The sequence below is a fragment of the Fusarium musae genome, chromosome 10 (genome assembly GCF_019915245.1).
Source record: "Fusarium musae strain F31 chromosome 10, whole genome shotgun sequence".
NCBI classification, from domain to species: Eukaryota; Fungi; Ascomycota; class Sordariomycetes; order Hypocreales; family Nectriaceae; genus Fusarium; species Fusarium musae.
The window spans coordinates 2,277,383-2,289,924 of record NC_058396.1 but is presented as its reverse complement, the minus strand read 5'-3'; the positions used below and the strand labels follow the sequence as shown (position 1 = coordinate 2,289,924).

Sequence of the window (12,542 nt, the reverse complement as noted above, 5' to 3'; positions counted from 1 at the left end):
AATTCAATTTCTTCTCCAAGGTGTCGTGGGTTATTCTCGTAACGACTGCGCCACCCAGTTGGGCACAACGACATCCGGCATACAGTTTCTTGGCCTCGCAGCAGCACTCGTAACAACCATGGGTGCCTTCGAGTCAGCAACTGCGCTCTCGCTTATGTTGAGAAACACTACTACAGACAAGTCTTTACTTCCCACGACGAAGCAATTGAGGGACTTGCTGTCAGTGCTGGATGCAAGATTATCACGCTCTAGGTTCACCGACTCGGTTCTAGGTTGGCACAAGTATCTATACAAACATCCAGATATAGATGACGCCAGCAGGAACATTCTCCGGCGTGACTCGTCGTATCCTTCTGTGGAGGCAACTGAAAAATTAGTCTCTGCTTTCCGGCAACTTCATCGTATCGGCGACTCAAGTGTCTCAAAGATCGCTGTGCATTTGACGTCCTCCTCGCCGTGGGTAATCGCATTCACCAGGTGGTGCCTGGGTGCTCCTCCATCGGTATACTTGCAAGACGGCACGCCCATAATTGAACAACCTGACTTAAGCGTTGATATTATTATCAACACTGGGCATACGGAGGACGATCAGAACTTTCTGGTAACGATCTATCATGACATTGGAGACCCAGAGAATCTTATCGCTGCGAACAGCGGTAAACCCTGGGCAGGCATGACAACAATCGAGAACTATGGCCAATGGATGCTGAAGGAATATAACCTTGATCAAGTGCAAGCTTTCCGTGCCCTCCAGCAATGTCTTCCATACGCAGCAAAGGAATATCTCAACCAGTGCAGATTCACTGCCAGCAAGGCCCACCAAGCACCTATCACCAAAAATTCCCGACAGCGAGATGAGAAGGTGGTGGAGGAATATCGCACTGTTCCTTTCGGCAGTGATAGCTCGGTGGCAGAGATGATCTGCCGTATGCTGAACGTGGAAAAGGAGGGGACAAGCTTCGAGCTGGAGAAACTGGAGGCAGGGGTTCGAATAACCGATCTGCCTCTAGTAAAGCTACATCTTAAGTCTCTGAGGAACGACTGTTTATGCCAGGCGTGCGCCGATATAAGCAGCGAGCGTCATGACATATCGGCCTGGAGAGGGGGGTGCCTCAAGGATCAATTTCTTTATGATGCAGCCCTTTTCCTCAGTGATGCCCTCGCCCTATCCCTATTTCACTTGTCGGATAACCTACTTGTTCGTATTGAGAATGGTAGAGACCGTCGTCGCGATGATTACCATACGACAGTCTTTTCTATCTTTACACATCAGTCTGTCGGTTACAGCATTAGCTCTGACATTAAAGAGCCTTGCAAAATCGAAGCTCTGCTCGACTGGGCCTTAACGTTGATAGGGCACGACGTCGGGACGGAAGTATCTACGTCGCGCTGGGCAATGTCATGTTTCAAGGGACAGGCTGCCTATCCTACCATCTTCGACACCCGTCGCATGAAGAAGAGAGGGTATCTCAGGCTATCCTGGCTGCCCGGCATACTGCAATTCCAGTCCGAAAAGTACGAGGTTGTCAAGTCAGAGAAAGAGCGGCAGAATCCTCCACCACCATCCAGCAAAGCGCTGTCCTCGAGAGAGGTAATTCGGCCTCTTAACCTTTTTCCTAATTATAGATTGAAATGGAGGGTGGAGGCAAAGGACGGTTTTCTCAACTTGGGTGTATACCTAGAAGGGCCGTCCGTGGATATTATCCGTAACCCTACTGAGGCTATTAGCGCGCTAGCATGCTCTCTTGTGTTTGAACGATGCAAGCATGCTAACCGGGATGCCGAACTTGAGAGTCCAGATCAATTCTGCGGCTATACCTCCCCGTTAATGCCCAATGAATATCTTCGTAACAAGACAAGAATTGTTGCAGTTGATGGCGCAGACGACCTTCGTTTTTATGCACTTACTGATGTGGGCAGGGACACTATTCCTGCGGTAGTACGGATTGATTCCTGTTTAGATTGCTCTCTTGATGTCTGTCGAAGTGTAAATAGCTCTGTTCTTATTTTATAAATTTGCCTACTGGACTTTACAGTTATTTTGCCAAACGCAGTCACATCAGAAAGCGACACAGAATCGTCCTGAGATTTCCAAAGCCGAACGTCACCGATCTTAGTAGGCGTATTCAAGTCCCTCGACTAGGTTCTCTCTGCCGGAATAAGCTCACAGCCACAAGTCTTAACTGCAAATAACACTTCTAGCCCACAACTTAGACATGGATACCACGGCTGACAGATGCAAGTTTGATGGTGTCGACTTACGGCGACTCGGGATCACGGGCATCTGGCATGAGTAGTGCTGAGGTGATCAAACAGCATTGGTATCATGTTGTATTGGGCACTACCGTAGACAGCGCATTATCAAGATCTGTCTCAGTTGCTACATCAATAGTGACAAACCTACTAGAAATACAGCTTATGCATTAAAGACTAATTAACATGTAAACCGGTTTACAACGCAGCATATTCGATATGCATAGCAGCAATTAGTATTGTTCCACGCTCGGAATTCCAGCCTGGCCTGCAGTGAGGCTGATGCGTTGGCGCATTCTGGTTCGCCTGATCTGCATGTTTGTCTGCCTTGTCTGCCTTGCGGCCAGCCACTCTTACCCAACACTCATCTTCACGGCTTCGTTTTGCCTGATTCTTTCTTCCTCCTACAAAATTTTCAAACTCGACATGGCCGACCCGTTATCCATCGCCAGTGGCGTCGCTGGCCTTGTATCTCTTGGCCTAACTCTCTGTGGTGGCTTGCACAATTATCTCAGTAGCGTTAAAAGCCGACACCAAGACATCGAGTCAGCCAGCCGAAGTCTTACCCTTTTGCAGTCAAATCTCTTCATCATCCAGTCGAGCACATTGAAACTTGGCCATCGCCACGCCTTGTCCGCGAATGGAGTCAACCAAGGCCTTGCTAATTGCGAGCATGAACTCGTCGCCCTGCAGCAACTGATGCTGAACCTTACGAGGGATGAGGGTTTGACCGACATGAAAGGGAAGATGAGGAAGCAATTGATGATGGCGAAGTATCCATTTGATCAGAAGAGATTGGTTCAACTTCAAGATCAGCTTTCCAAGGCCAATGCGATTCTGAGCAGTTTCGTGCAAAGTTTCAACCTGTGAGCTTGACTAGAAGAACAGTTTTCATCTTTCTAATCAATCACAGTGACGTCAATATTGGCATTAGTGAAGACTTGCGAGTTTTGAAGAATTACACCAATGCTAACGATAGCATCACGCATAACATGCTACGCACCATTGCCAGACGACTCGACACGATTAGTCCCACTGTTCAACGCACTCAAATGGAACTAGTAATGACATCTCGTCATATCCAAGAGCGCTGCCTGATTGCTGGCCCTGCTGGGAGTCATGTTTCTGGCGTTTCCATGGAACCGCGATATGTGCAAAATTCCCAGAGGGAAGCAAGCCTTATAAATGAACTGACTGACCCGAAATGTACCTTCTCCGACCCTCGTCCGACCTATATCCATCGAAAATCATCCTATATCAATAGATCATGGGGGAAATGGGTAATCGAGAGAGAGGAGCACAAACGGAAGTGCCATCGCCCTGGTTGCATGTTCTTGAGCCAATCGCTGCAGACTTTAAAAACTACGTGGAGCTATCTTGGTTTCCGATATTGGCTTTCTCGAAGTTTGTCCTTGTCACTCACTCGAGACTATCCAGCTGGGGCATATGGCCTTTCCTTCGGGATCCAGGCATGCTATGTTGTCAAATCAAGCCCAGCCTTTGAAGCCATTACTGAACTCGGATATGCGTACGAGGGTCTGAGGTAAAAGAGTCATCGTTTTGTTGTTTCTACTGCGATGCAGATTACTGATTTCCATGTCAGCACGAATTGGGCTCCTTTTATCATAGGGCACCGTCCGATCGTCTGGCTACGAGAAAATATCTCGATGTTACTCAAGAGGTTAAGAACAATCTACACCTCAAGGTCTGCGTCACCATTTGACGTAGATGAGGATGGGAGAAATATCGCCCATAAATTTATGAAAGTAAGTCCCAATCAGTGTATGGAAACACATGAAGGGCTTTTATATTAACATAATCTTGAGTTGCATCGCGAAGGAGTTTTATTTAACGTTGTACCAGACCTATTAAGTTTTGAGGACTTATTTGAAGTGACCCGCTCGTTTCTTTTATGCATGTTTGACCTTGGGGTCCCAATCACTCACTGCTTCTAGTTTCTACCAAGAGTATGAACTTCCGAACTCATTCCACTTAGCTTAACTTACACATATCAGAACAATTTTGGAAGACATTTGGACAATTCGCTCCTTAGGATGGCTGCCTCAATGGTACCACTTCATAACAACACTTGATACTTCCTTCGACTTCTCTATCGAGGGCAATAAGAAAAGCAATTTTACTTACCTCAATTACTTCAATTCCAGGGATGAGGATTCTCAAGTCTGGGCTAAATACCCCGAAATCGCTGAATGTAAGCTATTGATTTCCCTGTGCTTTCGAATCATGAGCAGTTAATAAATGATCCAGCATTTGGATTTGTTAAAATCTTCCGGATAGTTATGCAGCGAGATCGGCAAAAGCTTGAGGCTATCATAATGGGAGACCAACAACCTCCAGACATTCTGAAAACAGATATGTATGGACGGAACATATTACACGCTTGCATCACCTGGCCAGCAGGGCTTGATCTGCTCCTGCAACAAAGTCAGGTTCTATCTCTTCTTCACAAAAACGAATCAAATTCTGCGAGTCCCCTAGAGATTGCGATATTATTTAGTGGTAGGCTATGTAACCAAGCAGGTAGGCGGGCGCTCTGCTCGGAATGTGATTGCGCTATTCCTGTCCAACAATTACTAGAGGCCGACTGTTGCCTCCCCGGCCATAATTTCAACGGAGTGTTCCTCGATTGCTGTTCATTGAGATGCCGAGAACTATTATTCAAGCATTTGGAAGATAGGAGACGACGACTGAGAGATCTTTCGTTCGCAATATTGCCCTCCAGAGTCATAGAGCGGTATGGAGTCACGCTTAATTCCGTTCCCGATGCTACTGCATCCTTTCTGTGGAAGGAACTACAGTCGCGCTCTGATGAATGGCGGAAGCAGGGATATCGGATCAGCGGTGGCCTCAAGCCCTTTAGTCGAAAACATCCCTTTGGCGGCCTATTTGAACGCTGCCTCTCTCCAGAAGTCTGCTCATTGGCCAGTAAGTTCAGGATTCGACCTTCCGACGAGCGTGGCTTTAGGCCACTCCTAGCACGTGTGGCTGTTTCCAATATAGTCAAACTGGAACCAGTTGCTACGTACCTGAATTGGCTGATGAAGCATGACCTCGAGCTAGAATACGTAACAAACGGCTTCCAAACATCGGTATTACATGATTGGGGAGGACAAATTGGCCGGTTTCTACGTGAAAAGTTTTACTACCCAATTCTGGACACGGAGGTTGTTAGTCTGATCGCCAAAATATGTAACAGTGACATTGGATCCAATCTACCATGTCCTTGCGTATCAGGCGCTTTCAACCGACCTTTAGCATCCTTGTTTTCTGGATATATAGCCTATGAGTCTTGGATGGCGCTGCGGAGCTTCGGGACGATTGGGGACGTTTGCCTTCTAGTCGATCTAATTGGGAGAATAGCATCTAATGTAGATGCTTCCTATCTGGCCAGATGTGCTGTCCACGCAATTACAATGGAACTCCTAGGTATTAGGCACGTTGGGCCCTGCGGCTGGGTTACTGCCAAAAGATGGAGACCGAAAGTATTAGATGAGGATGAGAGGTTGGAAATATTGGATGAAGACAGCTTTTTACTGGAGAAGCTCGGCAATCTCGACGAACAGTTGGCAAGAGAGTTTGACAGCCGAAACGAGTCAGTGGCAGATTTCCTACGAGGACATTACACTGAAAGAATGGAGGAAGTGGTGAAAGAGATGGATGTCCCTTTAGGGGATGATTATAGGCGTGGGCTGCTTGCCGCTGGGGTGGTATTAGCAGAACCCAAATATGGTAGTTCCGACTCTAGTGTAGATGCGGCCGAAGATTGCGAATCCGGGGTGTGAAAATGATGTCAACATTGATGAAGTAGTCATTTGGCTGGAGGAGTGAAACAGACTAGTTGAGGTAGTATATAGATACAAGGGACTTGATACCAAAATTCATCTTTTACTCTATGCGGTTGTTGTTTAGAGGTGTAAATCAACACTAGCTTATTGCAGTAGTGAAGGCGCTGAAGTTGGCAGGGGCCTCTAATAGACCGACTGCCAACGGGTAGGCAGGGGAATCCAAAGCGAGGGGGACGATTTCGACACTACAGAGGTTATATTGCCTCAATCGCTCCTAACTTCGTAAACTTGAGGACTTTAGCCCGACGCCCAATGATATTCTATCTCAGTATATGAGATGTGTGAGGGGCATGAATAAGTATCAGGAACCAGGTCTATCCACTCAACGTAACACGCTCTATTTAATAAGACTATCAACTGCTTGAATACAAACATTAAGAGTTCAGCCAACGACTTCTATTATCAGTGAGATATCTAAGCAACAAGTAGTGACGAACAAAATGTGACCGATAGGGCAACCTCTTCCTCGTGGATCACAATAAGTTGATCAAAGCGACGCAAATCCAAGTTTGGGGGTAGCATCCTCCTGGCTATGAATTACATAGTAGTTCTTCATGAACAAATTTCCCAACACGGAGTATTTATTGTTGAGCTGAGTCGTGATGGCTCCGGTGCAGAGACGCGTAGTGGGATCATATACAGTATAGTTGACATCTCGTCCCGGGATAGTGAGCGTTGTGCTGTCGATCTTGAGATGGAAGTCGGGAACAGTGGCATTGCACGGGTACGTGCGAGAGCCTCCCTCTGTGAGCTTGTACCCCTTGATATGGCTGTAGTAGTCGTTCACCACAGCTTCCGGCAAGTAGATTAGGTACGTGCCCGAGTCGACGATGACCTCGCCAACCTTCTTCTTGCTGTTGAATGAACTCTTGCCTACAGCATAGGAGCTTACGTTCATGGACCAGTACTTCGTGCTGACAACGGGGGTATAGGAGACCTTGCCCTTGAACTTGGTGCTATCGATGTATCCAAAGTCCCATGTTGCAGGCTTACCATCAACCCTGAGATTCGCAGCAAAGACCTTCTTCTTCAGAGTAGGGAGGAGAGTTTCGAAAAAGGTCTTTTGCTTCTTGGGCGTGACCTGGTTGATGGTGCTGAATGCGAGACCCATGATGCCGTCGTAGGCGACTTCGGGCTGGATGATGAGGGCGGCTTCGACGGCCTGCTTTTTGGCTACGACGGGTCCCGCCTTGACGGTGTCGGTGAAGACTTCGCCGCTGATTGTATCGCCAAAAGCGTACTTGAGGGTGAAGTTGTAGCCCTTGAGAAGGGTTGCAGATGAAGTTGGGACATAGCCTGGGTGATCCTCACGCTGGAAGGGGGAAGAATCGTTGGAATACACCCATCTGTTGGTTGAGGTGTCAGTCTTGATCAAAGATGCTGAAGCAGGAGAAGACTCACAAATCAGCGGAACCAGTGTCGTAAAGCATCTTGAACGTCTGGTTTCCAATGACAGTAGGGGTGAAGAATGACTGGCCCCCAGCGATAGGCTTCACTTTCACGGAGCCCGACTGCTTCGTGGTGCGCGCTTTGATGTTGCTGCCATGCGCCGTAGGGAACTTGGCCTCAAGCCTCTGGCGCTCAGCCATGGGATCAAATTCCTCTGCCGTTGACGGCAAAGCATCGAGGCTGAAAGCCGCGCCCTGGCTATCAGGCACAGCAAGGCCATGGGCAGAAGCAGCCAATGCTGCAATCAGTTGCAGGAGCTTGAGAGACATGATGAGAACGTTCGTGTAGGTAGACCAGAAAGTATCGTAAAAATAGCCTTCTTTCATGCCCGTTTTATGGCCAAGAGCACGGCCTCGTTCCCGTTCGTTCCAATGTTGCATAGAGAGTTCGCGCCTTGATTTTCCGGCGAACTTGGATGAATTGCCGGGCTCCGCATACGAGTTAATTTCCCAAAACCGGCTAGCAAACAGGCTCGCCACCAATAGCGTCACAGTGGGCTCGGCAGATCAGGAATTTGATCCACTAAGAGTCTCGTATCGACGAACGGGTTTTGGCCTCATGACTTCATCTGGACAGGGGCTTCACCGTATAGTGGGCGGGTTAGTCCGTTTATATATAGTCTCATAGGCATCAGGCACCTTGGGTGCACATCAACGACATCTACAACCATGGCTCTCTTCACTTTGGCCACCATCGCTGCTGCTGTCGCGTTCCCTAGCATCGCTGCTGCGGGCAAGGTTCCTGCTGGTGTTATCTCCGTCCCGTTGTCTCGCGATGCAGGCTTGACGGCGTACTATGCCAAGCTGCAGGTTGGGACACCGCCGCAGACAGAGTATCTCAAGATCGACACTGGCAGCCCGCGATATTCCTTCCTCGACCCTCGTAATGAGGTCTGCAAAAAGCAGGGAAACAATTGCAAGACGTTTGGCACTTTCAACAACAAAACATCCAAGTATGTTCCTTAATACCTCTAATTCCTATCGCTAATCATCATCGTAGAACATCTCGCTATGCAGGTGATGGATTCGCTGATGCCTTGGGCTACGTCGGTCGAGGCGATTATTTGGAGGACACTATTGTCATCGGCGGTGTTTCAACCAAGAACATGTACTTTGGCATGACTTCCGATTACAGTTTCCCCGACAAGCTCAGTGGCAACATCAGCACGATCCTCGGTAAGAAAAAGCAATCCCATAATGAAGATGCTGAACTGACGGCGATGCAACAGGTCTATCGCTAGAGTGCGGGTTTGCTGGCCCCAAGTGCACTGACAGGTTCTCCTCATACTTCCTGCCAGAGCTGAAGAACGCCTCCAAGATCAACTACCTTGCATCGAGTCTCTACCTCGGCCCCGATGACAAGAAGGCCGCCAACGCCAGGATGCTCCTCGGTGGAGCTTACGACAAGGCCAAGATTGACGGTGATCTCATCACCGTGCCTATGGTCGACCCTTTCAGCAACGCCCTTACCGGTGGCCAGACCAATGTGGTCAATGTCACCTCTATCGAGGTCTTTCTCACCAAGGGCAACAAACGCACCAAGGAAACATACGGCAAGAAGAAAGTCGGTGTTCCCGTATTGCTGGACACTGGTGTTGCGAGCTGGTACCTCACCGACAAGACCCTGGCTCCTGTCCTCCGCGCTTTTGGTGCCAAGACACAGCCTTTTGGCCAGCAATACTTTGTGGTTGACTGCAAGTACGCGGACTCTAAGCGCAATGACGGATACATCGCTGTTGAGTTTGGTGTTCACGGCACGATCAAGGTTCCGCTCTATGGCGTGGTGACCAAGTTCACTGATGGCACTTGTGGAGTATTTTCCGCTTCTCGCGGGGACGCAGTGTCTATCTTTGGTGATCCTTTCCTGCGCAATGTGTACACCATCTTTGACCAGGAGAAGTTCTCTATCTCGATGGGTAAGGTGAAGCATACAGCTGTGGAGAATATTGTGCCTTTCCCCAAGGGAGGCTTCAAGCCAACTCACTACTGAAGAGCGTAAAGAATGTAGAGCTGTTAAAACGGTATACATGGATACGTCGTGGCTCAGATGTAGTGGGGAGAAGTTAGCGATATGGGTTTTATGTACATAGCTAAGTGAAGATACATAACGATAAGACATGTTTTCTGATTTTTCAATTGCCTGAAAATCCTTCGTGATTTTAGCATAATACTAGAATTAACAATCACAAAAGCCGAGGACAGGCTTCCCCGGATCTCCCAGAAGCGCTATCTTGCCATCTCGCGCATTCGTCCCAAAATGGCCAAGAGGGCGACCCTGGACTGAGCTATGCCCTCCTGAGCCATCTCAACGACCGCTATCATCCCCACCAAACAGAGCCATCCTAGGTTTCAAAACAAGTACCTACACAAACATGACCAGGCGATATAAATGGCGGCTAATCGCGAACCACTAACGGCTGTTATTTGATGGAGCATCATTGCGAACGTGCATTCATAATTCAACACGATGGATAAAGACCTGAAGCCTGTTACCACCGTACCGACAAACTCCACTGTCGGGATGGGTGAGTTGGTTGAAGACAGAGCGAGCGGTCACAAACACGCCGATACCTTGGATGATGGCGAGAAACAGTCGGAGGAACTGCGGTCTCCACCGCTTGGGCTTGCATACAGCTCCAAGGAGGATGCGAGGGTCCGATGGAAGCTGGACCTGATCTTGCTGCCCATGGTAAGCGGTTATCTACAGAAGCGAGAACATGCAAAGGCTGATTGTAACGAAAACAGATGGCGTGCACATACGTCCTCAATTATATGGACAAGGTCGCGTTGTCCGAGGCTTCCATCTTTGGCATCAAGGAAGATCTGGTCAGCAAACCTGCATCATGGATATCTACTTGCGACGACTGACATCTGCATAGAACCTCGTGGGCCAGCAGTATAGCTGGTCATCTTCAATCTTCTACCTAGGCTATCTAGTCTGGCAGTATCCTAGCTCTCTCTTGATGCAGAAGCTTCCCACGTAAGTCTCCGTCCTTCGAGAACTTTCCCAAGTTTATCTTGACTTATTGAACGTCTTTTAATCGCTGGACAGCGGACGATACTTTGGCGTCATGATCTTCCTCTGGGGTCTCACCGCCTGCACAACGGCATTCACCAAAAACTTCGCAACACTCTGCGTCAACCGCGTTTTCCTCGGTGTTTTCGAGTCATGCATGTCACCCATCCTCACGATCCTAATCTCTCAATACTGGACTCGAGAGGAGCAGCCTCTTCGCACGTCATTATGGTGGTCCGCCAGCGCTGTCGGCTCGTTCATGGCTGATGCCATAACATACGGACTGTCGGGCAAAGATCATTCGGGCTCTAAGTATGCCGTCTGGCAAGTCGTATACCTCGTCTTCGGGCCGATGACGATGTTTTGGGGTGTTGTTGTCTTTTTTGGTGTTCCGGCGTCGCCTCTGAATGCATGGTTCTTCAGCAAGAGGGAGCGTGATATCGCTACTGATAGGGTAAGTATCACATTATTACGACGACTAAGTTTGCTGAACGATTATAGGTCTTGAAGAATCACACCGGTATCAAGAACACTGAGTACAAGTGGAACCAGGTCCGAGAATGCCTGATGGATCCCCAGCCGTGGATACTAGCAATACACGCCTTTCTTCAGTGTCTTCAAGGAGGAGGCTTGACATCGGTAAGTAAATTAGACTAGCAAAAGGAGCATATCCTAATGACAGTGCAGTTTTCCAAGATCGTGTTGACCCAAACCCTCGGCTACTCCAGCCGCCAGGCTACTTTGATGGGCATGCCGTCCAACACCATCCACCTCGTCTCAGTGGTCTTTGCGTGAGTATCCAAATCTGCAACGCCATGTCCAATTGCTCACTTTTTAATCTAGTGGCTGGTTCTGTACTCGTTTCAAGAATACTAGGTGCTACGTCATGATCACAACGAACATCATCGTCTTGATAGGAGCCGTGTTGGTGGACAGTAAGTTTCTGGCATAATAAATATCTGCTTGTCATATCTGATCCGTGGTAGACCTCCCGCAATCTAACCATCAAGGCCGGCTTACGTCTTTCTATAGTAAGTATAGGCTGCCATTCTATAGCTCTGAACCTATGCTCATGCCTGCTTTCAGTAATCTATGTGAACACCGTCCCTTTCGGTCTCGGCATGAGCATGCTCTCCTCCAACATCGCAGGATTCACCAAGAAGTCCACCGCCAGTGTACGTTTCCAAACCTGCCCGATATGCTTACCCGGTCTGATAACATCTGCAGGTCATGATGTTCCTAGGCTACTGTCTTGGTCAATTCACTGGCCCTCAATTCTTCATCACGCACGAAGCCCCACAGTACCAGACTGCTTTCAGAGGCTTCTACTCCTCAGTCTCCGCCATGATTGTTCTGGAAATCGTTCTGCTGTAAGGAAGCCCATCATTTCACCTTCAGCCCAAATACTGACCATTTTCTTAGCGTCTACATCAGATATCAGAACCACCGTCGAGGGCGCCGTGAGGTTCAGGAAATCTGTAACGTGAACATTTCTAAGGATGATTTGGATCTTACGGATTGGCAGCAGGGCTCGTTTAGGTATATATGGTAAGCGTTGGTAGAAGCGTCCGAAGCGATGGGCATCCATGTGACTGCGAGCTACAGTTCAAAGTTTTGCTATCATGTTCGCCTGGTCTTCTATTCCATCGACTTGTCTTTTTGTACAATGCCTTCGCGTTGTAGCGAGTGAGTGCTAAATCTCGTTCATTTGTTCAAGCACAACACGAACGTGGAATACATACCCGACTTTTTCATTTATGACGTTTGCCAGTGATGTAAGGTCATTAAGGCCTCGGGGCTCCGTTGTTAGCCGGGTTGTAACTTATAAGTTTATAGAAAGGAAATAATACATAGTCTTCTTAGAGATGTGATAGAAAACAAGTTCTGAACCTGTCTTGTACTTAGCGTGCGTCTAGTTGTGCTTATCAGCGATTAGTCATTAGTTACCCCAGACTTCGA

General features: G+C 48.3%; 4 protein-coding genes across 4 annotated transcripts; 3 read left to right on the top strand and 1 right to left on the bottom strand.

The window, feature by feature from the left end:
• Positions 1 to 118: 118 nt before the first annotated feature.
• J7337_012945 (uncharacterized protein) lies at positions 119 to 1,991 on the top strand (the record flags this gene model as incomplete). The annotated part of the gene is made up of 2 exons (XM_044830442.1): positions 119 to 1,939; positions 1,962 to 1,991. 2 exons carry the CDS (start codon positions 119 to 121, stop codon positions 1,989 to 1,991), a joined length of 1,851 nt encoding a protein of 616 aa, XP_044675358.1.
• Positions 1,992 to 6,606: 4,615 nt separating this feature from the next.
• Positions 6,607 to 7,837, bottom strand: J7337_012944 (uncharacterized protein; the record flags this gene model as incomplete). Its single annotated transcript, XM_044830441.1, has 2 exons — positions 6,607 to 7,465; positions 7,521 to 7,837. 2 exons carry the CDS (start codon positions 7,835 to 7,837, stop codon positions 6,607 to 6,609), a joined length of 1,176 nt encoding a protein of 391 aa, XP_044675357.1.
• Positions 7,838 to 8,236: 399 nt separating this feature from the next.
• J7337_012943 (uncharacterized protein) lies at positions 8,237 to 9,557 on the top strand (the record flags this gene model as incomplete). The annotated part of the gene is made up of 3 exons (XM_044830440.1): positions 8,237 to 8,520; positions 8,568 to 8,743; positions 8,797 to 9,557. The coding sequence occupies 3 exons, from the start codon at positions 8,237 to 8,239 to the stop codon at positions 9,555 to 9,557; spliced, it is 1,221 nt and encodes a 406-aa protein (XP_044675356.1).
• A 477-nt stretch (positions 9,558 to 10,034) lies between these two features.
• On the top strand, positions 10,035 to 11,957 carry J7337_012942 (uncharacterized protein; the record flags this gene model as incomplete). Its single annotated transcript, XM_044830439.1, is given in 9 exon segments — positions 10,035 to 10,256; positions 10,313 to 10,393; positions 10,447 to 10,547; positions 10,620 to 11,037; positions 11,085 to 11,222; positions 11,241 to 11,374; positions 11,427 to 11,518; positions 11,670 to 11,758; positions 11,811 to 11,957. The coding sequence occupies 9 exon segments, from the start codon at positions 10,035 to 10,037 to the stop codon at positions 11,955 to 11,957; spliced, it is 1,422 nt and encodes a 473-aa protein (XP_044675355.1).
• Between the last annotated feature and the right edge of the window lie 585 nt (positions 11,958 to 12,542).